This window comes from Mercenaria mercenaria, chromosome 5 (genome assembly GCF_021730395.1).
Source record: "Mercenaria mercenaria strain notata chromosome 5, MADL_Memer_1, whole genome shotgun sequence".
NCBI lineage: Eukaryota > Metazoa > Mollusca > Bivalvia > Venerida > Veneridae > Mercenaria > Mercenaria mercenaria.
Genome location: NC_069365.1, coordinates 16,458,054 through 16,477,949, shown reverse-complemented (window position 1 = coordinate 16,477,949; position 19,896 = coordinate 16,458,054). Strand labels below are relative to the sequence as shown.

The 19,896-nt window shown below is 33.4% G+C and overlaps 1 protein-coding gene and 1 non-coding gene across 2 annotated transcripts; both read left to right on the top strand.

Moving 5' to 3' along the window:
* The first annotated feature begins 5,452 nt into the window (after positions 1-5,452).
* On the top strand, positions 5,453-5,525 carry Trnat-agu (transfer RNA threonine (anticodon AGU)). The gene has a single exon. It is a non-coding gene; the product is annotated as a tRNA-Thr (tRNA).
* Positions 5,526-16,609: 11,084 nt separating this feature from the next.
* Positions 16,610-19,225, top strand: LOC128557447 (uncharacterized). Its single transcript, XM_053544822.1, has 4 exons — positions 16,610-16,995; positions 17,209-17,350; positions 18,210-18,260; positions 18,775-19,225. Exons 1-4 carry the CDS (start codon positions 16,678-16,680, stop codon positions 19,185-19,187), a joined length of 924 nt encoding a protein of 307 aa, XP_053400797.1. The 5' UTR covers positions 16,610-16,677; the 3' UTR covers positions 19,188-19,225.
* The last annotated feature ends 671 nt before the right edge of the window (positions 19,226-19,896 follow it).

The window sequence follows — 19,896 nt, the reverse complement described above, 5'->3', positions numbered from 1 at the left end:
CACACATACTATAACTATTACTTAAATATGAACAGACAGACAAAAATTCCGTATTGTACCTTTTGAATTCCGTATTGTACCTTCAGTATTGTATGCTGCCGGACTATTTACATTAATATGCATTAGCCGACACTTTTCTATAAAAAGCGCACATAAAAACTTCCATTTAATATCAATAAACATTGAAGATTTCGTTCAAGAACAAAACAAGAATCAAAATGGTAAAGGTATATAATAAAAGGGTCATTATAACAGTAGCTAGATCTGGGACTTTGTATTCGGCTCGAATGGATTTTGCAAGGTCGGATCACACGCGGCGCTTGCGCGCCTCGTGAGATCCGATCTGGCAAAATCCACTCGAGCCGAATACTGCATCCCAGATCAAGCTACTGTTATAATAACCCTATTATACAGTGTATGCTTTGATTAAAGACATGTATGTTATTAATCATATCTTACTTGAAAAGCCTGCTTTATTCTTATTTTCGTCAGAAAAGCAAAGCATTTCCAGTCTATTTCCACACATTATACAAATATAAAACGTGTTCCTTACATTTAAAAATGTCATATTTTCTTCCATTTTATTTATTTTTTCCACAATTTCAAATAGTTGTTGTATATATTTTTCTCCTACATCTATACATACTTAGGGGTCACGGCTCCATGTCACTGAAGTTGCTGTTTTAAGTAATATACCGGAAATTATTACGTAACTATTATACAGATAGGTCACCTAGGTAATCAAGTCCCTAACTTAATTTCGAGGGTGTCCCCTAATTAGCGCGGATCATAAAAGTTACTGAAGCTCGTAAGATATGAATCAAATCGAGGACTATAACTACATACAGAAGGAAAATATCTAAATTTTTATCTCTTATGTCATGCTGGATCATTTTCATATCGAAAATGTATTGTGCGCAGAAGTCATTACCCGTAAATAAATGGAATAATTATGATAAACTTGAATTCCGCAAGGAATAGAACATCGTTCAACAACAGATAAAGAATGTAATTGTAGAACACCTTTTCCCGCTACCCAGCTCCCACTCTCTCTCTCTCTCTCTCTCTCTCTCTCTCTCTCTCTCTCTTCATGGAAATATCTTCTTATTTTTCATTTTTCTTAACCTAAATTTGTCGAGATCAAAATTGCTGAAAAAAAGTTCATCAATGATAATTCGCATTTCTTAAAGGTTTGCAAAGATCTACGTATATTTTCCTTTGTCTTGCGGTGGATATTTACTATCAAACAAGCTCATTATTGATCGAATACTGAGATTGAACTGCAATATAAATCTAACGTAATTTATATTGTGCGGTCATGTCTTTTTGCAGAGTGTGCATGCGTGAAAATTGTCCCGCGTTGCTATGGAAATAGCTCTCTGTAAAAAGGTCTATTCTCAAGGCTGATCACTACCAAATAGAATGTAAGCCTCCGCAGGTCTAGTCACAAGTAGTCCAAATATAAATAGTACTAATCTTTTTTCCTTTCCTAGTGCATTTTCTCGGCAGCAACGTGCTTACTTTTACCCTACCGCGTTTCAGTATGTATCACTTTGCATTCTAATGAAATCGGCATGTTCCTATCGCATGCTAGATAAAAATGGCGGCGTAAGAATTTAATGTCACGAAAAGAGAAATTGAAAGAAGCGAAAAGTAGTAAATTCAGCGGGTTGTATTTAACGAACTGTAGTTTTCTTATATAAAAGTTGAAACCCCCTTTTCTTTTTGTTTTTCTAAAGTAGCGATCTAGTTCTTTATGGGAATATAAGTGTCTGAAAATCTGATATGCTAGAAAATGTCGAAACACCGTTATGAAGTGAGTGGATTTTATATGAAATAAAGAACAGCTGGATTTAGTGGTGTTCAGCCTATAAGGGGCAATACATGTTATTTTCTGAAACCCCTCGAAAATGAATGGAAATGCCATTAATCTATTCTTTATGATGTAAAACGGTAACAAATGGCTGAAAATCGCTTAAATTTCTTGTGTTTTTGGCAATTTAGATCGAATTTTCGACCAGTGGCACTATTTTGGTTCGTTTTAGGACCTAGTAAATGTCTTTTCTCGCATTTTAGCACTTCAGTTGTCTAAATAATATGAAATTAGCATGTTTCTGAAATGAAAATGACAAACACGTAACGATTAAATGATGTTAAATGTAAATTCCACGAATAAGGTAAAATTAATTGAAATATTACTTGCACAGGGCTAAATTTTGCATATTTTTGAGGATGGGGGTGACCTGTAATGAATTGTCATTTCTCTATATTTTCTCAATATTTTGCACCAAAACAAAGCAGAATCATTGTGAAATAGGTGTACCATGAGAACGAATGCAAATTCATGGAAAAATCAAACAAAAATTTTCTCTTATAAGGGGCAATACATGTTATTTTCTGAAACCCCTCGAAAATGAATGGAAATGCCATTAATCTATTCTTTATGATGTAAAACGGTAACAAATGGCTGAAAACGCTTAAATTTCTTGTGTTTTTGGAATTTAGATCGAATTTTCGACCAGGTGGCACTATTTTGGTTCGTTTTAGGACCTAGTAAATGTCTTTTCTCGCATTTTAGCACTTCAGTTGTCTAAATAATATTGAAATTAGCATGTTTCTGAATGAAAATGACAAACATCGTAACGATTAAATGGATGTTAAATGTAAATTCCACGAATAAGGTAAAATTAATTGAAATATTACTTGCACAGGGCTAAATTTTGCATATTTTTGAGGATGGGGGTGACCTGTAATGAATTGTCATTTCTCTATATTTTCTCAATATTTTGCACCAAAACAAAGCAGAATCATTGTGAAATAGGTGTACCATGAGAACGAATGCAAATTCATGGAAAAATCAAACAAAAATTTTCTCTTATATGAAAACCGTCTCAGAATGTATTCTAGTAGCGAAAAAGTGTGATTAAAGCACTCGTTCTACACGAATTTGCGCAGAAAATGGGAAAATTAGGATCTATTTATTATGGACTTCTTTCGTACATTTTCGACCGAATTACTGACCTTATTCCACCATTTTCATCTCTATTTCCAAGAAAGATGTAATACCAAACATATTGCCAAGTTTCATTGTGAAATTTCGAGATTTTGGGGTAAATAAAAACGTTTAATAGAAGCCACCCCCTACCCATTTACAGGGCTGTATTTTGGCCTTTTCGGACCTTTTATTGTACATTCTGGTCAAAGTTTCACTTTTTTTGCATCATTTTTCACTGGCATTCTGAAATATCATTCATTCCGTCATGAATAAGACCCAGAAGGATGCATTTTGTGCATTTTCTGACATGCTGGAGACAAAGTATTGGCTTTAAAATCACAGAAATCGCTGCTGAAATAGGCGCATATTTGCTCTCCTCCGCGCAATAAACACCTACTTCCGGTTTCGATCTGCAAAACTTGTCATGTGGGTTGTATGAACATGAAAACCGTCTCAGAATGTATTCTAGTAGCGAAAAAGTGTGATTAAAGCACTCGTTCTAGACGAATTTGCGCAGAAAATGGGAAAATTAGGATCTATTTATTATGGACTTCTTTCGTAATTTTCGACCGAATTACTGACCTTATTCCACCATTTTCATCTCTATTTCCAAGAAAGATGTAATACCAAACATATTGCCAAGTTTCATTGTGAAATTTCGAGATTTTGGGGTAAATTTAAACGTTTAATAGAAGCCACCCCCTACCCATTTACAGGGCTGTATTTTGGCCTTTTCGGACCTTTTATTGTACATTCTGGTCAAAGTTTCACCTTTTTTGCATCATTTCTCACTGGAATTCTGAAATATCATTCATTCCGTCATGAATAAGAACCAGAAGGATGCATTTTGTGCATTTTCTGACATGCTGGAGACAAAGTATTGGCTTTAAAATCACAGAAATCGCTGCTGAAATAGGCGCATATTTGCTCTCCTCCGCGCAATAAACATCTACTTCCGGTTTCGATCTGCAAAACTTGTCATGTGGGTTGTATGAACATGAAAACCGTCTCAGAATGTATTCTAGTAGCGAAAAAGTGTGATTAAAGCACTCGTTCTAGACGAATTTGCGCAGAAAATGGGAAAATTAGGATCTATTTGTTATGGACTTCTTTCGCACATTTTCGACCGAATTACTGACCTTATTCCACCATTTTCATCTCTATTTCCAAGAAAGATGTAATACCAAACATATTGCCAAGTTTCATTGTGAAATTTCGAGATTTTGGGGTAAATTAAAACGTTTAATAGAAGCCACCCCCTACCCATTTACAGGGCTAAATTTTGGCCTTATGGACCTTTTATTGTACATTTGGGTCAAAGTTTCACTTTTTTTGCATCATTTTTCACTGGCATTCTGAAATATCATTCATTCCGTCATGAATAAGAACCAGAAGGATGCATTTTGTGCATTTTCTGACATGCTGGAGACAAAGTATTGGCTTTAAAATCACAGAAATCGCTGCTGAAATAGGCGCATATTTGCTCTCCTCCGCGCAATAAACATCTACTTCCGGTTTCGATCTGCAAAACTTGTCATGTGGGTTGTATGAACATGGGGCAATACATGTTATTTTCTGAAACCCCTCGAAAATGAATGGAAATGCCATTAATCTATTCTTTATGATGTAAAACGGTAACAAATGGCTGAAAACGCTTAAATTTCTTGTGTTTTTGGAATTTAGATCGAATTTTCGACCAGGTGGCACTATTTTGGTTCGCTTTAGGACCTAGTAAATGTCTTTTCTCGCATTTTAGCACTTCAGTTGTCTAAATAATATTGAAATTAGCATGTTTCTGAATCAAAATGACAAAATGGCTAAATCGGCATTTTGACCCTAACTGTACGCCATATATTTTAAGTCTTTTCTTGTTCTTATCAATGCAAATTTTAATAGAATAACCTAGACGTTAATCATCAGTTCACCTACATATATTTCACCGTTCTGGTATTGTATAAAGATCGAACTATATCCAAAACATGAAGGTTATGCACCATGTGGTCTTTAGCTGAATGTGATGTATAGGTTTTTCAATAATTTTAATTCTTTACTGCAAGCGCTTTCAATTGTAAACTGCCTGAAGATATGCACAATTGAAAGCGCTTGCAGTGAAGAAAACTAAAATTATTGAAAAACCTCTGAAGTCTACGGCTGTTATTCCTTGGAAATTGAACTTTTATATATTTTATATCTGCACAAGGATTTTACTGACTTTAAATAATATATATATCGTAAAATTATAAAAAGACTTCACACGCTCGCTTAGATTTTCTTAAAGTTTAATAGGAAAGTCTAAATCATGTGACATACAATAAAAGATCTATTATAGGACAATTATCTACTTAATACTATATACATTGTTACACCACTTTAAAATGATATTCCGAATAACGAATTCGGTTTGACTGTCGTTTTTATCTGTTTATATTCGAATACTAACCTTAATGCAGTCGCAACGGCTCCATAGCTCAGTGGTTAGAGCGCCTGTCTAGTAAACAGGAGGTCGAGGGTTCGATCCCCTCTGGAGCCTTTTTTTATACATTGTGTTTTTTTTGGTTTTAGTGAATTTTAATTTCAATGCTTTCAAAGTAGCTTTTATTTCCTGTCGTTATTTAAGCTTTTCTTATGATAAAAGCGGTATCAAATGTTCTTTGTTTTTACAAAAACGAACAAACATGTATACATGTATATATCACTGGCACCAGTCTAGAAAGATTATATCTAGATCACTGGCACCAGTCTAGAAAGATTATATCTAGATCACTGGCACCAGTCTGGAAAGATTATATCTAGATCACTGGCACCAGTCTAGAAAGATTGTATCTAGATCACTGGCACCAGTGTAGAAAGGTTAATTTAGATCACTGGCACCAGTCTAGAAAGATTATATCTAGATCACACCAGACCAGAAAAAAATAATGTGACTGTACATGTTAAACCTACCCATTAGGCCTAGAAGCTATAAGAGCAATGGTCATGAACGAGAACAGTTCGGTAAAAAGGTACAATGCATATTGAATAAGTGGCAATTTATCTTCCATCGTGCCCCAGTCACATTGTCTCAATAGTGCATATCACACATTTCGCATATTTTATGCTTTCATGAACGTTACAGAAAAAAATCTCGGATCAACTTCCCAAAGGAACTTCCGGTCTAGACAACACGACCGTATGCACAAGTTGGGCGAAATGTAAACGAACAAAAACAGAATATAAAATATACTCAGTTATATAATAAAACTCGAAATGATGAAATGAAAAGTCATCCGAATTTGAAATCATTTTTGTCCGTAAGCCTGGTACTCATTAAACTTCGCCAATATTTTTGGGCGTTTTCGTTATTTTACGCGATATTTGTGTCCTGTAAAACGACTTTGAAGCACGTTACCATGGGTTCGGTTCAGTTCTATCCATTTTTTTTTTTTTAAATATAATTTCGTGTGTTTGTATTTGTTTCTATATTACATTATTTTATGAAACATTTCATTTTGTGCCGTTAACAACAGTTCTTTGAATTGTCCGTTGAATAAACGAATACTTGTCTGGTCATGAAGATTTTAAACATTTTGTAAAGCGGTTCAATGACATGTACGTAGAAGAATGTTCAAAAGTAGAGTATTTCGTTTATAAATCATAATAAGTGTGACAATATTTCCCTTTGTTAACATATATAAAAGAAACAATTTGGTCACACAGAAGACTCGAATACACAACCATGAGAATAGTGGTAGAACGCTTTGTCCGCACAGCTATATCTGCACTTGAGCTCTGTGCATTCGATATTATAATTTTCGGCCCTACTTCGGTGCTATCCGTATGTTTTACGGAAAGAAATTTGGGTCAAGTGTCTAAATATCATTATTAGTATTGTAGGAGAAACACGCACTCGTCGTTCCTATTTGTGGCTCAGAGGTTACAGCACATGGCTAATATGTGGAAAATCCCTGGTTCGAGCCCATTAGCGAGAACATTTTTCTTTTTCATTTTTAATGGTTTATATGATTTATATGACTCTGATGACAGCACTACCGACACCGCGAGCGAAACTCAACCGAAGATTAAAATATTCTGTACACCGCCCATGTAATCAATATGCATTTGACTGTTCAATAAAATAGAACAATATGGACAATCCCCAATGATAACGTGATTCCCGCCAAAACGCGAGGACGAGTCAATTTTATGATAACTGATAAAATATTCAATTCAGACTGTAGAGACTTACCCTAAGCCCTCTTTATATAGTGGACGCAACTTGACCCCAATGGTTGACCTTTGCATTATAATACATAATGAGGCACAACCTATTATTGAAAAGGAGTGTACGTAAAAAACGATCTGCACGAGAGAAAATGAAATATAAATTTGTGTAAATATGAATTAGTGTATTCGAAATTTTTAACTGATCAAATGAAAGTATATATACTTTGATACAGCACTGTTTACAAATTAATTCCATATAAATATACACGGATACCCTAAGCACCCTTGATTTCTACAAATAATCGATATGAATAATCAGCCTAAGGTCAACCATCGCGGTCAAGTTGCGACTACTATACGAGGGAAACAATCTGTTTATATAGTGAAATTGTTGAGCGAACACTGTTTGCTAATCCTAATCCTGCCCATGTTATATCAGTGCAATGGAAAAGTAACCTATCTATGTTAAATGTTATGCATGATAAAACAGTCATGCATCTAATAGTCCTGAAATTGATTTCTTTGATTTTCTCATATTTCTAGATATTTGCCCATACTTTGACACATATATATAGGTAGTTGAGATTTTTCTCTTTCCAGCAGTAGCCTTTTCAACATACTTTACCTGGTGAAATTCTGTGGGTTTTAACTTTAAAAAATCGTCTGTTTGTTGACAAATTTCACCACAGAAAATGTCACACTTTACATAGTTTTCTATTCAGATTGCTATTTTTGTGGCAATTATGCATGCTTTTTCCCTGCCTAGAAGTAAAAAGTGCATAGTATGCATAAGGTACTAGGTCAATAGCCACCTAAGCTTACCATAAAGTCTTAGCGGAGTTGTCTCCATTTTTTCTAAATATTTTACCCGGGATCATTTTTTCAGCTCAAATAACTTTTTTTTTCAGAAAATGATACTTTAATATTTTTTTCAGACTATAAACTTTGATGCAGTTAGCTACACATATACATCTAAAATAGATAGTCCCTACTTGGAGTTTGTATTTTAGTTACAATACCTACAGAATGCTTCCACATTGCTCGACAAGAAAATATTAGTATTTGTTTCATTTAACTATCCAGTTAGATAGCCCAATCGGGTAAAATGCGGATAACAATTTGCATATAAGCAAATCATTTTGTGAGTTCTAATCCTGATGAGGATTTTCAGGTTTTGTTTTTCCTATTCGTTTTTAGGCTGGCGAATTCAGACTATTAAAAGGAAATTCATTGATGCAATCATCAAAGACGCCACCAAGTGTTGTGTCTGAAATACATTTACTGCAATATGAGAAATTACCTAATCATTACTGTATTAGTCTGACTGGTTACAAATTATCAACATTAGCAACACAATATATGTTATAAACTGTTAGAAACAGTCAAGAATAAACATGATAAAGAAGTATTACCATGCAATAAAATCATCTACCTGCAATGACCTTAACATTACGAGTAGGTGATCCCTTTACATACAAAATTAAATTAATTATTTCACCAACGAAGGTCAGCATCTGTTCAAAGTTCTTATATGCAGGTGCATGTCTATGAAGTTTCACATAAATGCAGTTTGTTTGGAAATGCTGAGAGTTAATTATTTCAGAGTTGTGGTCGCAGAAACCATGATTTTTATTATCATATAATGTAAAGAGTGTTTTCTATTCACTGATAAAAATTCACGTGATCTGGTAATGTCATTTTCTACAATTCTATTGGATATTTGGAAAACATTTTTCTCTCGGAAAACGTTACTGGGAGTAACATCCCTTATGAATAAATCGAATCAATATTTTGACGAATGTTTAAATAAAAAAAAACATTTTGTGCTCTACAAATAAGGAGAGGAATGACAAATAATATTGTTTTATATCGCATAGTAATTTGAATTACATACATTTTTGATGTTTGCTTTATGCCATTATTTTTGTTTATTCACTAAAATCTATTGTGCAATATCGTGGGTCCTTTAACACACTATTCACTGTGTTCTGTTTATCGTTTCGAAACTATTCATTACCATCTTTACATGGTTCAAAATAAAAGTGTATCCCATATACTCGAGACCGCCTCCTGGCGGCGTCGAATTACCACAAATGGAAAGTCACAAAGATCAATCAGTGCTGAGACTGACAACATGTATCATTTCATGCAATTCAAAAGTCCCATCATGTATATCAGTTTTACCACGGATCTGTTTACCGTCATGTATATTAGTTTTACCACGGGTTTGTTTAAAGATTGCTAAACTCATCTGTTCAATAAAAACTTTTTTTCAACAATTTTGTTTGATTCTGTAAATGATTATGTCATGCACCTCTCTGTTATCCTTTTAGATAACATTAGAAAATATTACACAATTAAGGTAAATTAATTCGCCTACTATGAATGAAATGCCCGTATGATTTTTCGTCTTTGTAATGTAAAACTCAATGACATAATAAACACACAGTGTAATATGCAGAGATAAAGCTGATAAATCATGCGAAATGTAAAACGTATATAACAATAATATACAACACATCGAAATAAAATTTTATCGAAACACTAAGATAATGTTTATGTTGTTTAAATAATCCTAGTGACCACTTCGTTATCGATTATGACCTCGGTCTATAAATAGCTCATTAAACAAACTGGTTCCGAGCACAGTTTCATTCATAACAGATGTCGATACGAATTTTACTGCGCATTATTAATTAAATGTTTTATTAACAAAAGTATTGTTTTTTACTTGGTGTGATTTTGCATATAATACAATAAATAATGAGCATAAAATATGCATAATGTAAAAGGGAAGCACAAGTTTTAAAAATCAATTCTTTCAGATCAGTTGCTATAGGTTCTACGGGACGTAATCGCTGCGTGGAACTGGCACGGTAACGTGAGAAGAAACAAATGACAAATTCTACGATTTGTATACCGAAACAGCGTACATGTTCTGTTTTGCTGCAGAGATAATGTTAACATTTACAATAAAAATCTATAATATCATTTGATTTAACGGCAGTTTATTTAAAAAAAAATCGTTTTAGGAACATTCTAACGAATGCTGAAAGTAACATTGTAAAAAGTGATTTGACTCCAATTTGCTTAAGGGAGTGGGGACGTAGATGTAAGCGATTTTTTTAAAACACACGTTTTCAACTGTATTTCAGGTTATACTTAGATAGTGGACCCGTAATGGTAATGTTTAACAATTGCATTAACGTTATACAGTCTTAAAGTTAACATTGTTTCGCACTGTGAACATTGCATTTTTTAAACAACTTTTACCGTGTGTATTTTTGTTTTAAATTTTATATAATTTATGTTATTTCCTCAAGACAAATTTCAAAGTGATAACCACTGCGCAAAACGATCACAGGGAATTCATAATATTTTACCTCAAAGTATTGCGTAACAATTATAAAACACAAAATAAAACTGTCGATAACAAATTTTTCTTGGGAGCCTCAAGTAAAAGGATTTAATCGGACAGAACTTAAGTTCCAACACTGAAAAATTATGGCCTTTCTCTCTGCATTCAAAAAGAACCGTAGTGCAGAAGTAAAACCTACCTAACTTATTATCATTGATTTGTTGTACAAAAGCGGAAATTTTTCATTTGATTAGCCATTTTTTACTGTTGAAATTGAATTGAACCTTTGATACAGAAGGGTGAATTAAGGTTTAGACATCTTTGAAAATACTTAATTGCATGTTGTAAAAGTTATTGATTTTGCATTTATTCATTTAATTAGTTTACAAATTTTGGAAGAAATGTAATTCAATTTCAACAGTAAAAAATGGCTAATCAAATGAAAAATTTCCGCTTTTGTACAACAAATCAATGATAATAAGTCTTGAAACCTACGTCCTCCTGAAAAATTAGTTCAAGTTGTCTGATGGTAGGAATTGAATACTCAGTCTCTTCAAAAAAGGAGGTACACTATTATAGGACCGTCAATTTTCCTAGCTATCGTATTAGAGAAGGAACAGGACTAGACCATAATCATTTACAGTCCGGTTGAAGTGGAATCGAGCTCAAAATTTCCCTCATACCGACAAGAAAATCGCCCCAACATTACTTCAGTGCTTTGATCTTGAAGATACATTAAAACTCTGACAGACATTAAAACGATTTCATTTTATATCCTTTTTTTCAGGTATCGGAGTTTTCTTCAGGCATCTATTTTTAGATTTGCTAAGATTATTTAGTTTTTTTTTCTATTTGCGACTCATGATAAAAGCCACACCACACGTACGTTTCTCTATCTTACTGTGCTAAGTATATGCATATATATTTTATAGGAATTTATTCATTAAGCATTAAATACATCGTAATTTACTAGAACATTATTAAAAATGAAAGTCTTTTCAGCCTGATTAATGTTCATACATGGTTTGGGGGATTGCATATCGAAGTTTGGATGTTGTTTTTGTTACCTTTATATGTTATCTAATATTATGTGCGTCAATGTGTTTTTTCAAAAAGTAGAATATCGTTATATTATCGCTTCTTTATAAACATATATCAACGTTGACTGTCAAAATATGCGAAATCGTTACAACAAGTTCAAGAGTAAAAGCCGATAGTTTATTCATAAAGTTTTAATTTGGCAACGTAGGGTATTTTTCACATTCTTTACTTCTTCTTCCTTTTTAGTTACTCCATTTCTTGTAATTGTTCTTTATAATACATCAATTTTGTTTGCAATGTTCCTAACCAGAATAATGTCATGTATTGCTCTGCCTCTTAAAACTTACACATTGTAAGCAATTTCATTGTCCTTAAGATAGTCTCCTAAACACGGTATATTGATATGAGATTTTACTTATTTATATGCAAGTCCATACTATATTAAAGTCAATTAATCAACTTGGTTTTTTAGTGTTAACTTTGAAACCATGGTTGGGCCAATGATAAGGTTACAAACGTAGCATAACCCGGTTTAAATTAACCTGTGACGTGTTTGCGACTGACATTTACAAGACGATGTCCGATTGTGTTCCTTTCATTGTTCAATTTGCCCTCGTTCGTCTATATTTTTTACTTCATTTATATTTTCAAGATATTTCTATGTGTACAAATCAATACATACACTGTTACGGGGTTGTGGTGTGATTGAATTGCGTTCTCGGAACCTGACTTTTTTGTTATAAATTAATCTTTCGTCTTTCAAATTCACAAGTGAGAATTATGTACCGTTTTTCTCACTAATTATGTTATCCCCAATGGAGCAAACACAATGTATTTTTTCACCATCTATAGTCTGTAATATCCTTACACTACCTTCTCAAGTTAATCAAGATGATTCATCACAACAGTACCCTATGCTCGCCTTAGTATGATATGGAAAACCCATAATATCTAAGATTTTGCAAACATCTTTCCCGCACAGTTTTCATCCCGTGTTTTGTGGTAGCCAGCATTTCTGTATTTTCAGTACTTTGATTATTTTTGTTCCCATATTTTCGTTTCTTTCTTTGACGGTTATTGTTTGCATATATGTATTTATATAACATAATGTTATGTTCATTATTCGCTTAAGTGCATGTATTTAATTAATATCATCTTTGATATAATGCTAAATCTTTCTCATCTGCCAGATCGGCTTTAGATATCGATACTGAGTTTTGAACTCACGGCAAAAGATCTGTTTAACATGGACAGTATGCTTTACTTCTGAGCTAATTTGTAATTGGTACTAAAACTAGAAATATTTATATTTTAACATGTAAGAAAGATGTTGAATTCCCTATGTTCCATTTTAAGCTATTTATAGTCATGTTTGTAAACATCATGTTATCGTTGGGGCGTAGTATAACATTTGTTATTGAACATTTATGTTGCATATACATTCTAGCCTGCACGTGTAGTAAACGGCGATTGACATACTTTTCAATAGCCAAGCAGAACATTTTTTTTTATCTAGACCTGAACTACATTAGGAAAGTTCATCCAGGTCTTTTTCTGTAACGTTGATGTCGACATGAAGGTGCGATCAGAAATATAAAGGATATGTTACTGAGGCACGATGGAAGATAAATTACTACTTGTTCAATATGCAAAGTATCCATTTACCGAAATGCGCGTTTGAAATGTTTAAGTGTGTTCTAGATGACGAAACTATGCTGCCATTTATTATTGTATATATCAGATGACTGTTGTGAAACAACTAGAGAGATCAAGTCACCCACTGAGTGACAAATGAGCTGCATCCTGACTATTTTTTATCAGTAATGTTTGTTGTACACTTTGAATTTATTTGTACGTTTCTTTATTGTGTGAGTTACCAGCCTGTGGGTTCCTACCCGAGCAAGATATAATTCAGGTTACCAACCTCTTTATAAAAGCTATGTTGGCTTGAGTGTTCTCAATTCTCAAAAATGACAAATTACAGAAGAGTAAGTGTGAAATAATAAAAACACTTGCACCAACAGTTATCACTAGCGGAAACGTTGATAGTGCTTTTAATTTTATTTCAAATATAGATAATGCAGCTGTCGAAATAGAGAATACATTGTATGCGTAATTACATGGTCAGAGAAGCCTTATTCGCAATGTTGCACATGAACTAATACTGCCGTTGTAACGTAACGCTTGATATTGGCTCACACACCAAAGTGCTTGATACTGGCTCACTTTTAATTGCGACACACCAAAGTAATTCATCTTGCCCTACTTAATGACACATAAAATGAAACAAACATGTAGTTGAAAATATTATTTTCACAGTACATCAATATACGTCTATCACCTACGACGTTTTACAAGCACTCCAGTCATTTTTTGGTCTCTAAAGGGCAAAGTACATTAATCCATGTCCAGCATATATTATCTGCAACACTTCTGGACTAAATAAAAGAGAAATAAAAAATAAGACAAAAAATGTTGATGTAGAGCAATTATGTTCCCATAGAAGGTCTTAATAAATTACTAGCATAAATCTGTTACACACTTAGTCCCATTCAATTTCTACGCGAGAAATAGTTATGTACTAAACGAAAACACTCTTAACCTCTAACAAGAATCACTTAACATTACATATTTGCTATTTTATACAATGTATAGAACCAGGTAATATTGTAACTATTTTTATACTTACAAATTTTTAAGCGGAATTTAGCAATTATTCTATAAAAATGATAATATAGCGTGCTATAAAAATGATAATATAGCGTACAAAAGTCATGTATACTTACTATTTTATACATGAATGTAGTTGTCAGAAGGAGCAGTGTTTAGTTAACTCGTCCCTATATATAAATACCTGATACACACTACTGCTTATAAATTTGTAAATTTTACGTTTGCATAAACTGCATACTGTACTTGTTCATATTTTCCAATTTGAATTTGGGTCTAGTATACCTTTAAGTTACAAAATCTCGGTGCACGACCGTTGAAGTACATGGACATTACGTCTTGCAAATCTTTAGAGTTTTTGAAAACATTCTGATGCGGTACTTCTACAACTTCTTAAATTCTAGTTCTATTGTTTTTCGTTACCGTGTATAGATTTATAAAATTGCTTGTGCGTTTTAAGCTGTCTGCACATGCACTCAAACCCTGGTCCAGTAAACACGCCTCTAAACAATTCTTCCTAAGTGCCGTAAATGCAGTTTTAGCATCATGCACTTAAAGACATCTTTTCATCACGTTTCGGTAATCGTGATGCATGTATTCGCTTACAAATACATGGCAATTGACCTTTCGTACAGTAAGACACAGTGTCTATTTTTGAATGACACAGGTGAAAAACAAGGTTCTTTTATGACCCTCAGACAGATAAGTGTATTTTGTCAAAAATACATGGAAGTTGGAAGAATGTGTTCACCATTAGTTTAGGATAAATATGTAACAGAAGTTTGCTAATGGGCCCGCCAGAAGTAGAAATTGTAGTAGAAAGAGATATCAGACGAATTGCTTCGATCGTCTATCAACAAGACAGTATATTTTAGTTATATGAAAGATGTAAAAATGGAAATAGGGCAAAGAACAAGAGCTGTCAGTGGACAGCGCGCTCGACTATTCTCAATGCTTGATAGTATAATATGAGCTATGAGTAAAACTATAACATTACAATAAGCATATTCTAAGTCGAAAAGGGGCCATAATTCAGTCAAAATGCTTAAAAGAGTTGCCTCCTCCTTTTTACAGACTGGGGTCATGATGGTAAACAAGTATGCAAAATATCAAAGCAATATCTCAATGGACTTTGAAAATATTTGGGGTGGTACGCAAACTTTAACATTTGTGTGACGCTAACGCTCACGCTCATTTTCATTGGTGCGTAGTAATGGAATCTTTCACCAGTTTCTTGTTGTTTTTTTTTCTCGGGATTGAATAATAAAAATTATAGATTTGGGTTTTTCTTTAAATTTTCTTTTAAATTTGGATTGTGCTCATAAATTGATGAATTCGTTTTACTGATTAAATAAATAACGGCAAAAAACAAGGCAACTTTATGACAATTTATTACAGCTTTTCCCCAGCAATTGTTATATACACTGGTAACACAGTACATAACAGTACAGGTATATTGATTACCGGACCTAATCTAGAGTTTGATGTAGTGTTTGAAATCATTAAATAAAATGCATACTAAAACCATATCACTTAAAACTGTATTTCAGACTTGATATTTTTCTAAAAGCCCAAAATTCATTTCACTAGAATTAAATATTTCTAGAAATATTATTTATTGAGAAATATACGTATACGTTGGAAAGCTCGTTTCACAATCAAACCTGTCAAAAATCAGTTTAATTAAATAACTTAACCTGACTTAATAATTTATTATAAATAATGAACTTTCTTAGGAAGTGAGTTAAGCAATTTTTTGTCGGACATCATTTAGAAAATTCCTTTCCTTTCCACTTTGATGAATGCGCCAAAAAGAAATAGTTTTGATCCATAAACTAAGTGCATTTCTTAAGCACGTATTGATGGCTTACCAATATTGTTTGAACTTTAAACGTATACAAATATTTTGTTCAGTGTGTCGCAATAATTGCCGTTTGCGTAATAATATTGGCAGCAGATGCAAAAATGTTTCGGGTGGTGATACGTCATTCAAATAATTTCACTCGGGCTGTGCCCTCGTGAAATTATTAAGCCCGACGTATAACCACCCATCGTGCATAAATAGTGTTAAAGCACTCTTTTGCTATAAATTATTTCTTAATTATATTACAGCCTCATATTATGCATTAGGTATTTTGTCATTTTCAGTCGATTAATAGAATCCGGACTAATTTGAAACAGGTCAAAATAGTGGCATATTCTTCCAATTATCTTTCTCAAATGTATATTGAAACAACGATGGCCCTAACGGAACTCTGTACTTATATATTATTCTTATTCGAAAATGTCATTTTATGTAGGTTATCGTTATTGCAACTTCAATCCTTAAACAAAATATTGGTCTTATCAGTTTGTTTCCAATTATGAAATTGTTTATTTTGATATAGACCAGCTAGGACTGCAAATCAAAATGAATTTATTTTTGTTACTGTGCTTAGGTTTATTATTTCCTTGTACTTTACAAAAGGCACTTGATGAAGACACTTTGTCGCACATACTGACAGAGTTAAAGAACTTGCAAGAAGCTCAGAAGGAATGCACTAATACAGTTTCCGAGCTGAAAGAATATAAATCCCGCGTTTTGTCTTTAGAAAACACAGTGAAAGACTTTCAGAACACAGTGAAAGAATTAAAGGACACCGTGAAGGACTTAAAACATGAGAATAACAAGCTATTCTCGGAAATACATCGACTAAAGGACGACAGAATGCAAAATACAAACCGTAATGTAAGTTTTCTTTCTTATTTTCCTGTTAAAACAATTTCAAATAGAACATGTAATAATCGCGTTCATTTCAAAAGAAAAGCATTGTCTATGTCTACATCACTGTTTCTGATCCATTTATTATAATTGTGTACATGCATAACTCATGCTGTTTTATGACCATTTTTTACAACATTGGACAACAAAAGTCATTTACGTACACATGTATTCCAACAGGTCAATAAATACGAGTCAAAAACAGAGGGGGCTGCTGTTGGATTACCCCGTGTTGTCAGAGAGGAGGTCCTTAATGCCACATACCCGTTGCTAATAAAAGTAATCGAAGGCACGACAAGGAAACAGGATAATGAAAGAACCCGTAAGCAAACATTTTATATGATAAGATATTTTATTTTTTTGCTAATTTATGAAATACTTTGTGAGATTACAGTGTGATTACTATCCATATCACTGTCTATGAATTTGTGGCAACTAATAATGCATTATTTATGGTTTGTCTAAGTCAAAGGGCGCATAACTCTGTAATACTTCAACTAACTGTAAAATGTCTCAATGTTACCAACATATGTATTTCAGGATAATTATATATATGAAGTTTTATAAAAAAAAAAAAACCCATAAAAAATGGGGGAAAAAAATGAGCCACAAACTTTCATGTAATTAAAACATTTAAACTCCAAAGGCTCAATGCTCAATACACTCATTCTCTTCTTGGTGATCATAATGTTAAATTTGAATTGAAATCGATTTAAAATTGTCAATAAACTCCCAATTAAAAAGTAAAGCCAGTAGTTTTTAGTAGTCCAAGGACTCTGTACTGTACTGCTTGGACCCCTTTAAAATTTGGGTAGTGTTCATTCCACAAACGTTTTGGAACAGACCAACTGATCGCAAGATTGAATGACCTACCGCCAGTAAGATGTCTGCTCTTTACATCTAAATTTAAAAGTTTTAGATTCTGTACTAATACCTCTGCAGATTGTCAACGTTGAGATGGTCAACTTGGTAGTCATGTCAACAGGGTGGAATTATTATCGATTCAACAGGATGACGTTGTCGACTGATTTCTCTCTTTATTAATGAATTTTAAAGATGAATTCAATGTGATAAGTGTACGTATACAGACCACTTCAACACAGTGTTTTTGTTGATTTTGTGTGGATGATTGGCTATAATTTCCGCAGTATTTTTATTCAGTTATTTTCGTTTTATGACAGGTTCTGCGTTCAAAAGGTCGTTTACAATGAGACCAACACCGACTTACCCAGGTTTGTAAACAATAGTTTGTGTTATGTTATTCACATTTCAAGGGAGATAAATAGGGACTGAGGGGTTACTTCCTTTTAATATCAATTTTAACGCGTGTGATTTGTATTCTTGTAAACATTGTGTACACATGGCGTCACTATTATGTCTTTTGAAATCCGTTCGGATTGACAGTTGTCAATATGAAAACTTAAGGAAGCTTCTAGCTGTGTATAAACCGAAATATGTAGGAACATATCAGCTATCAGTTATATATTCTGTAAACTATGACAAATTAATTTTAAACGAGGTCCGTCAGATTATTTTCAGATCAATCTAATTATTTGGAAGGTATAACCAGGTTATTGCTTTAGAATGTGCATTATAAAACATTTCGACAAATATAGAATATTCGATGCATCTTCTTGATCTTACATTTTATATATACATAATATTATCTACTAATTGTTTATGTACTAATAGACAAAGCATTTCGAGTCAGCTAAATGATACACACATTTTTGTTTTGCATTAAAGGCCAGACAGCGAATACACATGTTGCATTTACAGTCGGTCTGTCCCAAAGTGAGGTAACCCTTGGTGACCACAGCATAGTTATCTTCGACAACGTGTTTACTAACATCGGCAGCGCATACCAGAAAAACACAGGGATATTGATCGCGCCGATAAAAGGCGCTTACGTCTTCTCTTTAACTATGGCAGTGTCACCAGGGCAACATTTATATCTAGAGATTGTAAAAGACGGAAGATTCGTGAACTCCATTTATGCGGACTCCAGATCTATGAACAACTACTCATCTACAACAAAAGAGTGGATTCTGGAAGTAAACAAAGGATCTGAAGTGTGGATCCGTTGCGGAACTCGCGGTGAACTTCACGGAAACTTGCATAGTATGTTGTCTGGCTATCTGTTGTTTGAAACCAATTAAATAGCAAAACAAGAGTACAATACATCTATATATACATATATGTTGTTGTGTTATTTCATTTTACTTCTATAATATATGTTATTTGAAAAAAAAGACTAAACATTTCAACAAAAATATATAGTTTTGATTGTCTTATATTTTGAAAGACTCATTATGTCTATCACTTTTTATGATCAATGACCTTAACCAAGCTATGTGCAAGCCATGAACGACCCAACCGCGGATTTATTGTATTAACACGCATCGGCACAAATTTAGGAAAGAGATATGTTTCAATGGCACTATGCATATAAAGTACATGTCTATAAAGTTGGTCACTCATATGAAACTACTTATGCTTTAGTCCCGCCCTTGAAAAACCTGTATTTCTATTATAAGGTTCGAGCCCCACTGGGACCAAAATTTTCCCACCTTATTTCCTAGTAAGTTTTTACTATTTTCAAGACTTTTTATTGATTTATTGTACAAAAGTGGAAATTATTCATTTGATAAGCAATTTCCTGCTGTTCAAAGTGAATTTATCTCTGAAACAGAAAGGGGCAGAGTTAGAAATCTTTAAAAATACTGCGTTACATGCGGTAACAGTTCTCTATTTTGCATTACTCTTTAGACTACATATTGTGGAAGAAACTTAGGTAGGTTTTACTTATGCCCCCCGATTATTTTTGAATGAAGTGAGCAAAATTTAAAACAGTTCCACAGGACGCGA

Excerpts from the sequence above, each read along its gene's own strand:
- LOC128557447 (XM_053544822.1), top strand. The coding sequence starts at position 16,678 with ATGAATTTATTTTTGTTACTGTGCTTAGGTTTATTATTTCCTTGTACT. Across the intron at positions 17,351-18,209 it reads ACAGGATAATGAAAGAACCC|GTTCTGCGTTCAAAAGGTCG; the intron begins GTAAGCAAACAT and ends GTTTTATGACAG. Across the intron at positions 18,261-18,774 it reads ACCAACACCGACTTACCCAG|GCCAGACAGCGAATACACAT; the intron begins GTTTGTAAACAA and ends TTTGCATTAAAG.